Genomic DNA, 18,131 nt, shown 5'->3' on the forward strand with positions numbered 1-18,131 from the left:
ACCCTATAGTTAAGTATTTATGTAAAATATGAGTTAAAGTCTTGCCTTGCAATCAAGCAAACAAGGCCTGGTTGGGAATTTCAAAGGAAACACTGAATTTTGAGTGAACTTATGTAATTTCATTTGCATATTCATGTCAGCTTGAATTTGCATGAACAGAGAGGAAGGGAAGAAATGAGTATTAAAACAATATGAAGCCCTGAGCAGCTGCTCAAGTGCCATTTTTATCCACAGCTCCCTCGTTTTCCCCTAAACTCCAAATGCACAAAAGAAGTTGATTTACACTGTAAATTCAGGCCGAGCAAAATCCAATTGGAGCTCACTCGAGCGCCGTTTTGATGTCAGATTCAAAGCTCCTGCAAATTCATTTTATCTCCTCCACTCGCTGATCTCCCGCTCGTAAATCCTGTTGAAGGAGAATAAAAATGAGTGTGGCCTGATGGGAATTTCATGTGTGAAGTTCAAAGCAGTTTGTACATCAGAGCCAACGTCAATCAAGGGAAGATCTGGGAAGGCAGGCAGGGAGCGTGGAGCTCCGTGGGGACCAGATCAAAGTGGGAGTCGTGGCTCTGTTTGCTCCCTCGGGATGCAGCTTCCATCCCTTCTTCATTAAAGGGAATCCAGAAGGAAGAGAGGGAGGCAGCGAAAAGGGGGATGGGGTGAAGGGGCCTGTCTTGGAAGGGAGTCTCAGCCAATGTCTTTTGCTGGCTTTAAAGAAGTAAAAAAAAACAAACCCAAAACAATTATATCTAAAGAATTTTGGTGTGGGGTTTTTGATAAGGATTCTGGAGGACTTCCCAAGTGTTGGTTGTGATGTCGTCACCTGGAACATTTTGGGTCAGCTCTCAAGTTTTTATCTGCCTTGTAGTCGTGCTCCTGGCAAAAGTGGGAAAAACTGGTGAAAATTGAAGGGAGACACTGGTGAAAATTGAAGGGAGATACTGGTGAAAATTGAAGGGAGAAACTGGTAAGAATTGAAGGGAGATACTGGTGAAAATTGAAGGGAGATACTGGTAAGAATTGAAGGGAGAAACTGGTAAGAATTGAAGGGAACACTGGTAAAAATTGAAGGGAACACTGGTGAAAATTGAAGGGAGATACTGGTAAAAATTAAAAGAGGCACTGGTAAAACTTAAGGGAGACACAGGTAAGAATTAAGGGAGATACTGGTAAAAAATAAGGGAGGTGCTGGTATAAGTTAAAGGAGACAGGTAAAAATTAAGGGAGGCATTGGAAAAATTAGAGGAAACACTGGTAAAAATTTAGGGAGACACAGGTAAGAATTCAGGAAGACACTGATAAAAATTAGGGGAGGCTCTGGTAAATATGTAAGGAAGGAACTGGTAAAAATTCAGGGAGACACTGGTAAAAATAAAAGGAGGCACTGGTAAGAATTAAGGGAGGCACTGGTAAGAATTGGCTCCTCTGTGCAGAGAAAAAGTGCTGATCAATGCTTGTTTTCAAATACTAAAATACAAATATTTTTGGTATTTTAACTTCTGAAACGAGTGATGGGAAGGTCTGTACAGTTTGAAAGCTGAGTGGAAAATGTGTGAGGTATAAATATGGTAGGAAAGGTAAAAGCAGGAGTTACAGCTGAGAATATAAACATGGGTTGGAAAGGCACTTGGCAGTGCCAAGGCTTTGGTTTTAATTGTGGCTTTAGTGGGGAAGATGCTCGAATATATGAATAATGCATTCTGAATTAAACCAACTTAGAAGTATGTGGAAAATTCTCCAGTGTCATGAAAAAGATCACAAATATTGCAGTGTGGATTTGCCACAGTGCTGCCTCTGCCCAGTTCCTGGTGCTGGTTTTTACTGGTCATGGGAGCTGCTCTATTTCCCAGGTCTCCTTGTGCCGTGGAACCAAAAACTCCATTGCAAGGTGCAAAAAGTCAATTTTAAGACAAACAGCACCTGAAAAGAGATTTGAGGCAGACATCCCACCTAGCCCAGTCTGGGGCAGCCCTTGCTCCAGGCTGGCAGGTCTGGTCTTTAACTGATGGGATTTAAAACAATTCTTCATCTTTTATTTATACTTTTCCCCCCATTAACTGTATTTCCATTTTGCTACTTGTGTGCTGTAAGAAGGAGGGCTGGGATTGGGCTGCAGGAATTTGTTTTGCTCCCTTCTCCAGCTCTGCTGCAGATTATTTAGGCATGCACGAATCCATCTTCCTGGTGGGTAGCTAACACTGGCTTCCTGAAAAAAGCTGAGGCCTTGGATGATTTTTGGAGCATGTTGAAGCATTTTAATGCAATAAATGAATAATGTTCGTTGCTAACAAGGTATCCTGTTGCCATCACTAATAGATTTTGATGGGAGCTCTGGGACAATTAGTTTACATCCTGCAAAGTCATTATTTTTCACTGTGGGGTTGTTGTTTAGCATTGCTCGGAAATATTTCTTTAGGCTGGAGATGTTTAATGTGCAGTTTTTTGGGTTTGCCCCAAGATAAATACGATTTTTGTGGAACCCATCCGTTATCAATCAATCTTAGGCTGGAGAGCCTTCAGCCAACAAAAAATCAACAACAGTTCTGCTCTCTTGGAAAGAGCTGTGTTTTTGCTGAAGTGGTTACATTTTAACCGTGATAAGAACAGCCCCAGCCTCCATCCAAGAGCTGCATTCCTGGGAAATGTCTTTTCCTCGATGGAGAGGGCTTGGGAAGTTCTCCGGAGCAGGTTGCCAATAATGTCAACAAACAGCTCCAGCAGAGGGGATGAGCCTGTGCAGAGCTCCAGGTCTGGCTGCTTTGGGTGTCTGGCAGAGCATGCCAGCCTGATCTTGCAGCCTGGGGCTGAGCACAAGGACAGGAGACCTGTGTGTCCGTCTGTCCGTCTGTCTGTCACCTCTTCCTGACTGTGGAGAACAAGGATAATGCAGAAGATCAAAGGGCCTTGGCACAAGGATGTGCAGTGACAGGACAAGGGCAGGATGGCTTTAAGGCAAAGGAGGGCAGGGATGGACGGGATATTGGGAAGGAATTGTTCCCTGGGAGGGTGGGCAGGCCCTGGCACAGGGTGCCCAGAGCAGCTGGGGCTGCCCCTGGATCCCTGGCAGTGCCCAAGGCCAGGCTGGACATTGGGACTTGGAGCAGCCTGGGACAGTGGGAGGTGTCCCTGCCATGGCAGGGGTGGCATGGAATGAGCTTTACAGTCCCAGCCCTTCTGTGATTCCATAATCATCCTTCCCCCTCTCTGACTCCAGAATCAAAACCCCAGCTGATGGAGTGCTGTGATTGTGGTGTTTGGGCTAAAATACCAAAAGCACCAAACATCCGTGTCCTCCAAGGAACCCCCAGTGCTTTTGTAGAGCAAAAATGGAGCAGTTGCCACAATTATTGGGTGTTTCTCACAATTCTATGGTATTTCTCCAGTGATGAGCAAGTTCTTAATTGTGTATGTGAGGTGGAGGGCAAGAGGAGTTCAACATTTGTGTTCATGTAGGGAAACCCAACTGTGGCACAAGGCTGAGCTGTGGGAAATTTATCCAAGGATGAGAGAGGGAATTTGTGGACTGGCTGCTCTGGGAATCTCTGATGCCAAAACTTGCACTCTCCATTTACATTTGTATCTCTATGGTAGAAGGTTTGCAACTTAGAAATATATTTTCCCCCAATATTTGTATTAAAATATTGACCAAAATGGGTAGAGCTGTGTTTAAACTCTGCATTTATTCTGTGTAATTTTGAAAGTGGATGGGAGAGCAAATAATTATTTCCAAATAAACGTGGTTTTTTTCCTTTTTTTTTTCCTTAACTTTTCCTTAAATCGTGGTTTGACAAGGGATCAAAAAATGCTGATTTCTCAGTAATTAACTGTTCACTGATAGTTTCATTTATCTTCTTTAGGAAAAACACAGTTTAAGATGCCCACAGTGTTTATGGATATAGATTTAACTAATTTTCAAGCCTGCCAGTTTAAGGAGGCTTTGTTTTTATTGGTATTTCTGTGTGGCAGTGATGATATTAAAATTAAGGCGTGGATGAGAAATAATGATCACATTCTGCATATTCCAGAATTCAGTTTGGTTAGAGCTTCTTACAAGTGGAGCTCCCGGTCTGATGGGCTCTGACTGTGCAAAATGAGACTTCTCTGACTCTACAAGAATCAGAAAATTTAATCTGATGTTAAGACCAAAGGATTCAGTGGCTGAGGTGTGGTTAGGAGTTCTCATGAAAGATAATTTTACTTACTTGTAATGCAGAAAATCATTAAGGAATTTAATAGGGACTTCTCAGGAAGTGGCTTTTATACTTAAAAGCCACATTTCTAAGCTTGTGAGGAGGCTCTGCCTGGTTTTGTAAGGCTAAAATTTCTGGTATTGGATCCAATCACCTACAGAGATTCTGATCTTGAGCCTACTAATAGATATTTTATTTTTTTCTTAGGTTTTTTCCACTTGTAAGTCATAAAAGTTTTCCAAGGACCTCACAAATCTCAGCCCATGCTGCATCTGCATCCCTGCAGAATGAAATTATTTTGAGCTGGGCTCAAAGAAACTCTATTGAATTAGGAGAGGTTTAGTTTGCTTAAAAAGCCTCTCTTCCTGTGGTCATAAGTTGAAATTTCCTCGTGGTAACGGGTTCCAGCTGCCTGTGGGGTTTGTTGCTGCTAATTGTTGTTTCAAGGGGATGGTTGGGAAGGGAATTGTTTTATTGTCTGTGACTCTAAACCAGCCCTTACAGCAAACACAGGAGCAGAAAATCAGTGTTTTCCAGCCCTACCAGGCACCATGTTGGTTTAAGGAGCTGGAACTTCCTGGGTTTGTCATTTCTTAGGAAGAGGTTGGTGGTAGAAAAACTCTTTGATAGGAAGTAAATAGGTTTTTAATTACAAGAGTAATCACACTGTCAAATGTCACCTGAATAATCAAGGTCACAAAAATTTTATCAAATAAAATTGACCTGTGTAAATGATACAAAACTGCATTTAAGTCCTCAAAAGCTGCAGAAATGGTCACAGTTATTTACAGCCCTTTAAAATATTTTGTATTTGAATTTCAAGGCATTGGTTTAATGCTATTTTATAATTTTCTTATTAGGACTATGCACTGGAATACTTCTTGTGTTAGAGTCATGAATGTGTTTCAATTATTCAACCTAATCAAAATACAACAAAACTTCAGACTGTCAGATTCCTTCTGCTGTTTGGAGTGTAAATCCTCAAATTTTGGTACAGAAAATAGGTTTAAAATTGTTCTGTTGTCATGGAATCCCAGGATCATGGAATGGTTTGGGTTGGAAGGGATCTTAAAGCTCATCCAGTGGCACCCCTGCCAGGGGCAGGGACACCTTCCACCATCCCAGGGTGCTCCAAGCCCCCTCCAGCCTGGCCTTGGGCACTGCCAGGGATCCAGGGGCAGCCACATTTGGGCAACTGGATCTCGATCTGATGATTTTCATAAAGGCATAAAGAGAAATTCCTTTGCACACAAGGCCATTTTGCAAAAGAGAAAGAAGAGCTCCTGGTACTGCTGAAAGATTCTGGTGAGAAAAGGATTGGTTTCACAACAGGAGGGAGCACTTCCAGTGGCACTGGAATGCTGAGCACGTTCCCAAGCTGGAATCTCTGCTGTTCAAATGTACTTGAACGAGCACCGCTCTCGTGGTCCCACCTTGCAAGGATTGTTGTGGGGGAAAATGCAACAGATGAGTGCAGAGAGCAGAAACAAATGAGCTTATCCCCCCTAGGCTTGGGTTCCACAATTTCCCCACGCCTCTTAAAAAGGATAGATAAAGTTGGATTTTCCCAGATAATTATTTACATTGCAAAATTAAATTTCCATTGCAAAGGTAGGTTTAATAAATAATGTTTGATTGCTGATCCTGTTGTCATCTTTCCAGATTTGATGGGAATTTCAACACCAATGTCGTCTTATTAATAATTATTTACACTGAAACATTAAAAAGCTGTGTTTTCATTGTAAATGCAGGTTTAATAAATCAAGTTTGATTGCTGATCCTCTTGTTGTTTTTCCAGATTTGATGGGAGTTTCAACGCCAATGTCTTATTATAAATAATAATTTACATTGAAATATGAAAAAGCTGTGTTTCCATTGTAAATGTAGGTTTAATAAATCAAGTTTGATTGCTGATCCTCTTGTTGTTTTTCCAGATTTGATGGGAATTTCAACACCAACGTTTCCAGAACCATCAGCTGCGATAGACTCTCGACCACTGTCAACAGCAGAGCCTTCAATCCTGGACGTGACTTAAATTCTGGTGAGCAGCACAGTTCTACTTTGGGGTTTTTTTTCCTTCTCTTGTAGGGTTTTTTTCCCCATTAGACTCGAACATTTCCTTGGCACAGGGAATTTGCATTGATTGCCATAGCAACAAGCTTTTATTTCTCCTTGCAACTGTCACCCTGCTCTTAATTTGAGACTTCATGATTGAAAGCTGATACCTAAAGTAATGCCCTTAGTCTAAGTACTTTAGAAAAATGTCATGAAGATTTTATTCCAGCCTACCATGGATAATTTTGTTGTGGTTCCTGCACTTTTTATTTCTTTCTTTTTAGTTCTTTTTCTGAGGCACTCTCCTTCCTGGGCCTGTCTGCTTTGGCATCAGCAGTGTCAGCTGCTGGAGGGGCCGCACAGGGAAGTTCCTCTGATCTTCTTAGCTGAGTTCAGCTCATGTGAGGCTGCCTTTGCAGTGATATGCAAAAGCTACCAAATATGAGGGCATCTTAAAATATTTCCTTTCTTTGTCTTGTCAGGGCATTTTCTCGACACGTTTAAGGACTTAGAAATATGCTTAGAACCAGAATACACGTGACTTATCGCTGAAAAATTCAGCTTTTGGGCCTCTGGTGCAGCAAGGCTTGCTTTTTTTTTTTTTTTTTTTTTTTTTGTTGCATCCTGATCAGTGTGGATTAATACAGGGATTTCAGTTGGGTTCAGTCAGACTTTGGCCCAGCTGTTCCATCTGACTTTTCCACTTTTTATGGTGCTCCGTGTTGTAAATTAGGGACCATTAATAGACTTTGGTTGTGGATTTCATTTTGGGGCGAGGGTTGTTTGTTAATTCTTCAGGGGGAATAAAGCAGACTTGGGATTTATTTTATTTTATTGTAATTTTCAGAGCTCTTTTGGAAGAAAAGTCTGATTTATTTTATGAACTTGACTGATGAAGTAGCAGACCTACCATTCCACCCTCACCATCTTGCAACAAATGGGAGAAAGAACCCCAAATTTTTATGAATTCCCTTACTGTTTCTCTTCTTATAGCTCTGCTTTCTGGATTTCTAATGAAATATAAAAGGAAAGTGAACAGTCCCCATAGATTCTTTTCCATCCCATCCATTGTATCCCACATCTTGGATGCAGGTGCTGGCCAGGCTGATTTCCTGACATGTCGTGATTTGTGTGGTGTTTTCCATCCCAAAGCCAGGCACTCTTTGTTCACTCATTATGATTTGCTGAGCTTTGTTTTACTCATCTCTTTATTACAAAAAACCAAACCCAAACAGCTCATTAAAATAATGTTTAAAATCACATGCAGTTGTTAATTAATCAAAATAATTTTTGAAAGCAAGCTTACAGTCACTGTTGTAAGAGCAAGGCATTGAATGAATCACTTCATGGTTTTTATTTAAATTAAATTTAAATCTTTTTCTACTCCAGAAGTTGGAGGTTAAAAAAAGTATTCAAGAAATGTTCCTTATTTTTGAGTGATGAAAAGCAAATAAGTTGCAGTTTCTTGTAAACACGATTTAAATTTCTGGTTTGAATTCCCACAAAAACAGTGTGAGTGGGTGTTCAGGGTTCCTGCTGTCCTGGCTCAGCAGTGAGGCTCAAGTGCCTCCTCTTCCCTTGCCTCTGGCTTGAAAGATTCCTGATGAAAGGAGAACCTTCAAAACATGGCATTGGCAGGAAAGGGCAGCAGGAGAGGAGAGGGAATTGGAGGGAGAGTAAGAACAGGGATTTATTGACAGCAGACTCTCCTCTGGCTCTCCTGTTACAGAAACAGCCTTGGGGGAGGTTTGATTAGGGAGGAAATGTCTGTAAGAGAGAAATGGGATGGTAGGAGAGGATTGAGGCAGGAGAACGGGATGGAAATGGTTTATTTGAGAAACAGAAGTTGGTGCTGGGTGCACACCTTGTGAAGAGAGAAGTTTTGTGTAGGTGAGGTCCAAGGAGTGTCCTTGGTCCTTGTGTTTGAAAGTCTGGGAGATCATCACAGATGGGGTTGGGTTGGAAGGACCTTAAAGCCCATCCAGTGGCAGCCCTGGATTCCCAAAGGAATTCATGGGTTGGGACAAGAATTGGCTTAGGATAGGCTGGGGATAGAAATGGAGTGGGGCATTAAATGGTTTTCAATGTCTTGAAAAGCAGTTTTGGTTAGAGGAATGGAGTGCTCTCAGTGCTGCAGCATCCCCCCAGCTGGGAACACGCTGTCAGCCTAGAAATGGGGCTTAAAAGTGCCATCTGTGTCTTGAAACTCTTACTTTTATCTTTCTGTGGGACCACTTACCTTTGAGGGTACTCAGGGCAGAGCCCTTGCTCTGCACAGGAGCCAATTCTCAATAAATCTATCAATACTCACATTAAACTAAAACCACCTCTGAAAGAAGACACGGATCAAATACAAAATAATTTCCCCTAATCCTATCATTTTCTTTCTTCTCTCATAAGTGTCCTCATGCAGAGCTGCTGAGGAGTATCTGTTGCACTTTGGGTTTAGGTTCTACCTCTGCCTCACTTATTCTTATGCTTTAAAAGCCCCAAAAATTGTGGATACACAAATGTGGGTGTTCTCATCGTTGTCTTCCTGAATGAGTTGATAATTTCATTCTGAACATCAAGGGCAGAATTCCCATGAGTATCCCTCTTTTCCCACGTGAGTTCTGCAGTTTAAATCATCCTGCCTATAAAAAGCTCCTGGCAAAACATTAATTTCAGCTCTGCTCTGCTCGACCTCGCTCTCAGTTCTGGAAATGTTAATCTTGGCCTGCTCCATGCTCAGTATAAAAAGTGGGATTGGAGTGGTGAAGTTGGAGGTGTTGGAAGGGAATGGAATTTGCACCGCAGGCTCCGGCAAAGCCACGGGAGCAGAGCCTGGGAGAGCCCTTGGTGTGGACAGCAAGCCCAAATTCCACCCTGAGCAGGGTGTTCAGAAGGGTGATGGAGGTCCTGGAACGTTCAAATCTGTTTTCTCCAGTATTATTGGGTTTTTTATTAAAATAAACATTAATCTTAGGGGAGGGAGAAAGAGATGGATGTGTCTCTTCTGAGCCTTTAAAAAAGAATGCTTTTACCACTGTTTTTTCTTGATACTAGGTAGCTTTTTCAATGTTTTTTAAGTTCTTAAAAAGATTCTGTTTTATCTTGGTTGGAGTTTTGCATCTGGATTACTTTTAGCCATTAGTACACAATAGATAAGGAGAAAGTCTTTATTCTCCAGATGGAGGCACAGGCTTTGGGTGGTTAGATGAAGAGATCTGTCCTCACCACTCTGAACAGTCCTTCATTTATTAAATCTTCCCCAGAGCCAATGCATTATGTTATCAGGTTCCTCTGGAGGTTTTTTTCCTTTTGAATAAACAGGGAACCAGTAAATCTTTCTCCTTCTCATCCTTGGAAGTGCTGAAATGTCTGTTCCAAGTCAGGCAGCTGTGGCAGAGCAGAGTGCTCCTCCCCAGAAATAGGCAGAGATGGCACCAAGTTGCCCAATAAATTTTGTCTGTTTTATTCGAGGTGTTGATCATTTAAAATATTAGAATCATAAAATACCCAGAGTTGGAAGGGATCATCGAGTCCAGAATGTGGAATGCCTTGGTCATGGTCCTTAAATTGCTGTATTTTAAACTGGGTTTTGGCTGAGTTTAAATGGTTGGGAGGTATTTTGAGCAGAAGAGTTAATTCCTCTCCTTCCAAATCCTTTTAATTGAGGAATCTGGTCCCATTCCTTAAAATGAATTGAGTTTTTTACTTCTTTTCCCTTCAGAGTCCTAAGGATTGAGCAGGGCTCTGTCCTGGCTCATGCCACCAGCAGAATGTTAATTGTGGTTGAGCTGCAGAGCTTTTCACACAGGAGCTGCAAGTTTGACTTGGAAAATCCTGGATCGAATCTGTCTGGAGAGTTAGAGGATGTCTTCACTTGTGCAGTAAACACATTTCTTTGTGCTGTTTCTTCACCATGAAGGTTTTTAATGGAGGGACTTGTCAGAGGAGAACTGAAAATTAAACTTCCCTGGCTTTTGTGGGATGAGATCCGAGGTCGGCAGCTTGGCAAATGTAATGCTAAAGAGGAGGGCTGTAAGAAACCCTTTTATAATGAGCAATTATGTTCAGTAGTTCCTTTTTTTTCCCCCTGCCTGTTTGTGCTGTTCTTTGAAGATTAATTAGTTAATGGTTTGGCTGTGCTTTGAAGATGTAAAGTGGTATCTAGAAGTGCTAAGTGTTATCATATCGCATTCCCTTTGAAGTTTTACAAACTCTGTCACACAGGGCTTTCTTCCTAAAAGTCCTTTTTGCCTTGTGAGATATTTATAATTGGAGAGAATGATCATTTCAAATGCTGTCATGTTCATGCTTTCCAACTTTTCCAGTTTGCAGCAGGATTTGGGGTCAGATAGTTTTGGAGTGACCTGGCAATGCCAGCTCGTGGGCAGTTGGCCACTTTTATTCCCAGTCTGTGTCTGGAATTAAGGGATTCCACGAAGATTTGTGGGGCTCTTTGCTTCTTCCATGAAGTGTGGGATCCAGGCTGGGTCTTTGTTTGGTGGCGATGCTGACATTAGAAAAGCAAAATCATTCCATCCACTCAGTAATGCAGAATTATAGGATCATAATCACAGAATCCCAGGATGGGTTGGGTGGAAGGACCTCACAGCCCATCCAGTGCCACCCCTGCCATGGGCAGGGACACCTCCCACTATCCCAGGCTGCTCCAAGTCCTAATGTCCAGCCTGGCCTTGGGCACTGCCAGGGATCCAGGGGCAGCCCCAGCTGCTCTGGGCACCCTGTGCCAGGGCCTGCCCACCCTCCCAGGGAACAATTCCTTCCCAATCTCCCATCCATCCCTGCCCTCTGGCACTGGGAAGCCATTCCCTGTGTCCTGTCCCTCCAGGCCTTGTCCCCAGTCCCTCTCCAGCTCTCCTGGAGCCCCTTCAGGCCCTGCCAGGGGCTCTGAGGTTTTCTGACAGATTTAGCCTTTAGCTGTGGGCTGGGCAGGCAGCTCATCTCACTATCAGCTTTTTACTGGGGTCCTCTGATGGAATAACCTTTCCAAGGGAAGGTTTTCTGGGAGGAGGAGGTGGGAATAAACTACAGACACTGAGGGCATAGAAAGTTTGGGGTAGGTGAGGTTTAGGCTAAAAAAAAAATGATCTACTGTGTGTCCTGGCAAGGACCAAGACTTGAGGAAATATCTGCAGGGCATTCTTACAGCTTGAGTGGATGGAAAATAAGAATGTGCTTAAAGAGAAGAAGTCTGGATTTTTCAGCCATGGCTTATCTGCAGGGAGATTGTCTGCTGTGGCCATAGGAAAAAGGAAAAAAAGGGGAGAAAAAGCAGACTTAGGATAAAATTGGTGGTCCCTGGGGAGGGCATTACTGAACTAACACTTGCTGGAGGAAACATGAGCACAACTGTGTGAAGAGGAGAACAGCAGAGCTTGAGTTTCAAAACCAATTGTTTTATGGGGAAAATGAACACTTCTAAATCCACATACTCTCGTGGGGAAATAAATACAGCTCGTGGCCTTGCAGGAATGAGAAGTTTATCTTTAATATAGCAGGGATTAAAAAAAAGCCAAACCCTTTAAATTATGAACTCCTTTAATGTTTTTGGTAAAATGAGACTGGGCAAGTTATTTCATCCAGGCTTTAACTGAGTGTTCACATGTCCACTTTGAAATGACATTTTTCAACTTCTGGAATTGACAACAAAAACTTCAATACCAGAATTTCAGCCTCTTTATACAAAACAACTTCACCCCTAGAACGATGAAATCCTGGTGACTGGACATAAAAAGAAGGATTTAAATGTTTTATAGTCTCATGGCCCTTCTGCTTGCAGGAGGAAGCAGCAGTTTAGAGAAAAACTTGATTTTGGAGGGGGATGAGGAGAGGAATCTCTGGTAGTCCTTGCTCCATCAAGGCAGGGAATTCTTCTCATGAGAAACTGCATTTTTGCACAGAACTCAGCAGTCCCAGCCTGGGATCCCAGGGGGATTTGTAGGCACTGTGGGAAGTGTAAAATACTGTGGCAAAGAGGAGTGGGGAAAGCCCTGGATAGTGGTTTTTGCAGGGTAATTACTCTGAGCCCAATGTGGAGAGAACATCGTGGCCACAGCCAGTCTGGGAAACTTGAGTAAGTGCTAAAGTGTGGAGGATGTGGAACTCAGACTATCCTCAGTGTGGGTATTTGGTTGTAGAGTGTCTGGCTACGGTTTGAATGTGCCCTGCAGTCCTTTCCAACCCAAATATTGGCATATTTGATAATGGAGGAGATGCAGGAGGTGAAACTGGGCTATTTTCAGTGCCAATCCTGAGGGAATGCTGAGGGGAAATGCTGAGCAAAAGGTGAAGCACTGGAAATCAGAGCCCCCCTCTGCAGTTCTCCGAGTTGTGCAGTCAAAGAACCTGAAAAGAGAAATGGCAAGGAAATATCTTCCTTTTTTTGTGCATTTTAAGCTGATGTGATCCCCTTTATTTGCTAGGTAAAAACTAAAGATACCAAGCACCCAGATTTTATTTTCAAGTTGCTGCAAGTAGAGAGGATGTTCTGCCCTGAGTGGAAAATAATCCTGTTAATGCTGTGGTGCTGAGGGGTTTGTGCTTCCCATGCTAATGAGTTCCCATTCCCTCTCTCCTGGGAGCATTTTCCTTTTGTTTTAAGGGACTTAGAGCTGCCTGAGATCACTGGTGTGGCAAAGTTGGTTGTTCCATGGGATGGACATCAATCCCTTCATCCCTCCAGGCTGGAGGGAGAGCAGACAAGGTCCGTGGGACATTCCCACTGCACTATGAGGCAGAAATCCCAGTGCCCACGGGATCTGTTCCCTTCCCAGTGCCTGTGGGATCTGTTCCCTTCCCAGTGCCCACAGGATCTGTTCCCTTCCCAGTGCCTGTGGGATCTGTTCCCTTCCCAGTGCCCACGGGATCTGTTCCCTTCCCAGTGCCCATGGGATCTGTTCCCTTCCCAGTGCCCACGGGATCTGTTCCCTTCCCAGTGCCCGTGGGATCTGTTCCCTTCCCAGTGCCCATGGGATCTGTTCCCTTCCCAGTGCCCGTGGGATCTGTTCCCTTCCCAGTGCCCACGGGATCTGTTCCCTTCCCAGTGCCCACGGGATCTGTTCCCTTCCCAGTGCCCGTGGGATCTGTTCCCTTCCCAGTGCCCACAGGATCTGTTCCCTTCCCAGTGCCCGTGGGATCTGTTCCCTTCCCAGTGCCTGTGGGATCTGTTCCCTATTCTCTTGGGATCTGTTCCCTGCCCACAGCAGGAGGTTGGAACAGGATGATCTTTAAGGTCCTTTCCAACCCAAACCATTCAGGGATTCTGTGCCACCTCTGCCTCAGGTGACTCAAACACAGCTGTCCCAGAATGCTCCAGATTTCCACAATATCCGAACACTCCATTGGTTTCCCTTAGTGCATTAAACACTTCTTTGGATTTGGGATGTTTTGTGCTTTTACCAGGGTTTTTACCAGTCAGTCAGTCAGTGTTGGTCATATTGCCAGGCTGTAGTTTTTTAGTTGCTTTCATTGCTCGTGTTAATTAGTGCTTCCCTAGAGATTATTTTAATAGGAAAGTACCACATTTTAAAGATAATGAGTGTGGCCTGTGAACTCCAGGAGGGTTTGAGCTCTGCACCGTGGTTGTATCCTGAGCTCAGCTCCTGCTGGACTGCAGAGCTTGGGAACATGTCACTGACCTTCTTTGTTGTACCTTTTTGTCCATGCAATGAGTAATTAATGATCACTCCTCAGCGTCCTGAGGGACTTGAAGGGAAGTTGCAGTATAGCTGCTAAGAGCTGTTATTACCCTTCCCTCTGAATTTTATGAGCTTATCAGCAGGAATTTCCCCACGGAAAGGGTGCTCAGGCCTCGGCAGGGGCTGCCCAGGGAGATTTGGAGTCCCCATCCCTGGGGGTGTCCAAGGGAGGCCTGGCTGTGGCATTTGGTGCTGTGGGCTGGGTGGGAATCAGTCACAGACTGGACTTGAAGGTCTTTTCCAACCTCAATGATCCTGTGATTCCATGATTTTGAAAACAAGAAAGTGATGGAGATGCTCAGGGTGAGGAAGGGTGGAACCAGCACAGAGCCACCACTTGGCACTTGGAGAGTGTGGCCACTGCATGACCCTTAGAGGGAGTGTGCTGTGTTTTCCCTGAAAAAAAAAAGATTCTCCCTATTTTTTTAACCTTCTCATCTATTTCTGCACAGTGAGTTTGTCCTTAACTCACATTTTCATGGACAACTATTTTTGCTAGTTGTTCATGCAGAGATTTTTAAACAGAAATCAGAATAGGTGATGGCAACAGGTTGGAGCTGTGAGCACCAGACCTGTTTAATATTTTGGAGTTACTCCACTAAAAAGAACAGGATTTTTTAACATGAAGTTTTTTTCCTTTATGGAAAGGATGTTGACCATGTGTTTATTGTTACAGGTAGATGTAGGGGTGTATATATATCATATATAATTGCCTTAATCTCTTCCTTCCTCACTCCGGCCTTGCCTTCTCGGGACCTGGGTGTACTTCAGAGATTCAGGAACTGTCATCACCCTTTAAACAAAGTCTGTCAAATCCAGTGCTGAGTTTCCAAAAGACTTGAACTATTTGCAAGTCAGTGGGGTTTGACCAGTGAGTTTTACCCATCCTAAGCAGAGGAGTTTGTGTTTCACATTGGGCCCTGGTTATTCTCCTCCAAACACCACGAGCGAGGCCGTGAGTGATGAAACGTCCGAGTCTGGGCTGCCTTTGTAACTCTGCTTCATTTTCCCTCTCCACCCTGCAGTCCTGGCTGATAACCTGAAGTCTAACCCAGGAATTAAGTGGCAATATTTCAGCTCAGAAGAAGGGATTTTCACCGTGTTCCCAGCCCACAAGTTCCGGTGCAAAGGCAGCTACGAACACCGCAGCAGGTAGGATTTGCCTCCTTCCAGATTCCTGGGAAAAGCATTAATATTGGATTCCTCAAGCCCTGATTTCATTCAGTGTTGTGCTTTGCTGAGCTGACAACATTCATGAGTAACTTCTAATGGAGTCCCTTGGGTTTTCTTAGGGTCGTTTTTTTAAAGCACAGGTTCACTTCTAAGAAACGAGACTAAAATTCCATACAGGTTCCTCACCTCTCCTGAATTAAATCACTTATAAATAGCAGTGACTTGGAAATTGTTGGTCAGCCTGCAGGCAGAATCAGACTTAAATTTGACTCCTACTTGACCCCTGTTAATACAGCAGTGAACACATATCCTACTGCTTTGGCAGGTGCATCACTTTGGGGAGGGAGGGGAAGGATGAGGGACTGGAAAGGAGCATTTTTCCCCAGGTTCGGGTGGCACATCATGGAGAGTAGGGAAGCAGCAGTGAAAATTGCCTTCCACTAAAATAAGAAAGGAAAAATTAAGGATCAACTGATGTCAGGGTTTCCTGCACAGGGATTTCTGTTCTCTGGACATGAAGCCAAGAATGTGACGTGCAGTATTTTTCCATGTTTTTTTCTTTCAGTACCATGGGATTGGTGAAGGTGGGAAGGTGCAGTGGCTTTAGTATTTCTGGTCACACATTAATTAATTGTACCAGTTAATCAGTCTGTGCAGGGGAAGCAGCAGCATACCCAGGAACCTTTTGGGGACACTAAGGAAGGTTTGGTTTCCTGTCAGGGTTGAGCAGTCAAAAGTTTACTGATGGTATCTTTGGTGTGTCATCAAAGCACAAAGTCCTGAGCTTGACTGAGTTTTCTGGGCCCTTGGGAAGGTGTGGTGTGAAGAGGTGAGAGCTGGGCTGCCCCAGTCCTGCTCAGAACTTTGGCACTAAAAGCATCAGTGATTTTATCCAAATCACTTAGTCTGGGTCATAGTTCCTCCGTGGCTAAATAAGGGATCTCTTTTTGGTAATATTTACTTCAGAGGGTAGGTTGGGTGAATTAATTAATTAATGCTTCAGTGCTTTGAAGATCAAAGGCCCTATTTCAGTTGCAGGTATTAATCCAGGGTAGAGCTGTAGGCTGTTTTACAGTTAAGGCCTGATCTGTGCCAGTTGTTTACTGCAGTGCCTTGTCTCAAATCTTCTGCATTTTCTTTCCTCTTAATAAGATTTCTGTGGCTGCCTTTGATACAATAAAATTTAGATCCCAAAACTCTCACTTGACTGTAACTAGTTTTGTGTCTGGGCTAAAGAGGAAAGAGAAAGTTGCCATTTTATTTTTAATCCTTCCTCCGTGCTGAGGATCTTCCTAATTTATTCTAGGTTGAAACCTCGGTGAGAGCCTGTGAACTCTTTCACACATCTCTCAGTATTGGGCTGGATCTGAAAACACTTCCCTGAACAGAAGTTTTTTGGTGTTAGCACAGACACATGGCAGCAGTGAGAGTCCTCACTGGGGGTAGCTCACTTTGGGATGTAAAACTGGGCAGATCCAAGGGCTTGTGTAGCATGACCCGGGTGAGAGTCATTCCCTAAACCCTGCCTTGGCCAGAAGCCTTCTTACAACAACCCAAACACCCTGGGCTGATCAGCTCCCTGCAGCTGCACAGGTCTTTACTTGTCGTGGCACCAGCACATCCCCCATTACTGTGCTCAGTTCACCTGTGGGTGAAGTTCCCAGCAGCCAGGATTTATTTACCAGGATGCATTTCTTGCTTGTCAGAGCTTCATTCAAACCTTGGTGGGAGCTGCTGCAAACAGTGATCCCAAACACTGCTGCTGTGTAAGCAGAAGGGTTTATTCCTGAAAGCACGTGCTGTGACACAGAGAGAACTGAGTTTAGGTTAAAAAATCCAGAAAGTGAGGGGCATTTCTGCATGTTCACCTTCTCAGCTGGCCTTTCCTGGTACAGGTTTTCATTAGAGCAGAAATTCCTGTTGTAATTCATTGTTTCTTCGTGGTTGTTTGCTTGGATTGTTTAATTCCTGCCTGTTTTCCCTTGTGAGCATTTCAGTGGGGATGACAGGGTGCCTGATGAGGGTGCTTTGGCTCTTGTTCCTCCTCAGGCCCGTCTACGTCTCGACCGTTCGCCCTCAGTCCAAGCACATCGTGGTCATCGTGGACCACGGAGCCTCTGTCACAGACACACAGCTCCAGATTGCCAAGGATGCTGCCCAGGTGATCCTCAGCTCCATAGATGAGCACGACAAGGTGAGGTTTGTCCAGGCAAGGAGCAGCTCTCCCTTGGTTTTTGGTTCTCACCCAAAGTGGTGTTTTCAGTCCATGGATTCCTGCGGATCTGGGAGCTGCCTGCGAGGGGTGGCAGAGCCTTGAGCTCATTCCTGGAGCCTTTCTTCTGCAGGGGAAACATTTGGGGATCTTCAGGCTGGGAAAAAAGTGAAATCCCACTGATCTAAGGCAAAATCTTGAACCTGAGCAATGTTGAAAGGCTCCTCCATCTCAGCAGAGGCTTCAATGATGGCCAGCAGGAAGAAGAACCATGCTCCAAGCATGACACCTTCTCACATCCTAGACTGCTTTAAGCAACTCATTTTATCTCTGAGCCTCTCTTTTTCTCTGTGAAAGTGGGAATTATTTATTCTCCTGCAGTACTGGGGTAAGCTGAAGTGTAATTAGTGTTTGGAAGTGTTCACAGATAATTATGGTACCAGCAAAGGGCTGAGAAATCTGGGTTTGATTTCTTGCTCTGTCACTGGTACTCACTTGACAGTGAGAAAGTCACTTAACCTGTGATTGTTTTCAGTGCAGACAACCAGGGACCCTAAGATGCTTCTTTAAGAAGTCTCCAGTTTGGTCTTTACTTTTAGTAACTCTCTACTGATGGGACCTTGATCAATCTTTCTCTTTTGGTTTTCTTTTGTGAGTAGGAAGAGTTTCAGTTAAATCAAATTGAAGAACAGCTGATGATAATCTTTGCCTTTTCTCATGAGTGGTGTGGGAAAACCACTTGTAGCTTTGTGCTTTTAGAGAGATTTAATATGGTAAAGCAATCTTACAGTTCAG

The 18,131-nt window shown here is 43.8% G+C and overlaps 1 protein-coding gene across 1 annotated transcript in view; it reads left to right on the plus strand.

Moving 5' to 3' along the window:
• CACHD1 (cache domain containing 1) overlaps positions 1-18,131 on the plus strand; it is an 89,700-nt gene that overhangs the window by 41,690 nt on the left and 29,879 nt on the right. Inside the window, exons 4-6 of the mRNA XM_069023615.1 lie at positions 6,125-6,231; positions 14,977-15,103; positions 17,174-17,318. Of these exons, the coding sequence (XP_068879716.1) occupies positions 6,125-6,231; positions 14,977-15,103; positions 17,174-17,318 (379 nt within the window). The remainder of the gene's footprint in view (positions 1-6,124; positions 6,232-14,976; positions 15,104-17,173; positions 17,319-18,131) is intronic.

The sequence above is a fragment of the Aphelocoma coerulescens genome, chromosome 8 (genome assembly GCF_041296385.1).
Source record: "Aphelocoma coerulescens isolate FSJ_1873_10779 chromosome 8, UR_Acoe_1.0, whole genome shotgun sequence".
NCBI lineage: Eukaryota > Metazoa > Chordata > Aves > Passeriformes > Corvidae > Aphelocoma > Aphelocoma coerulescens.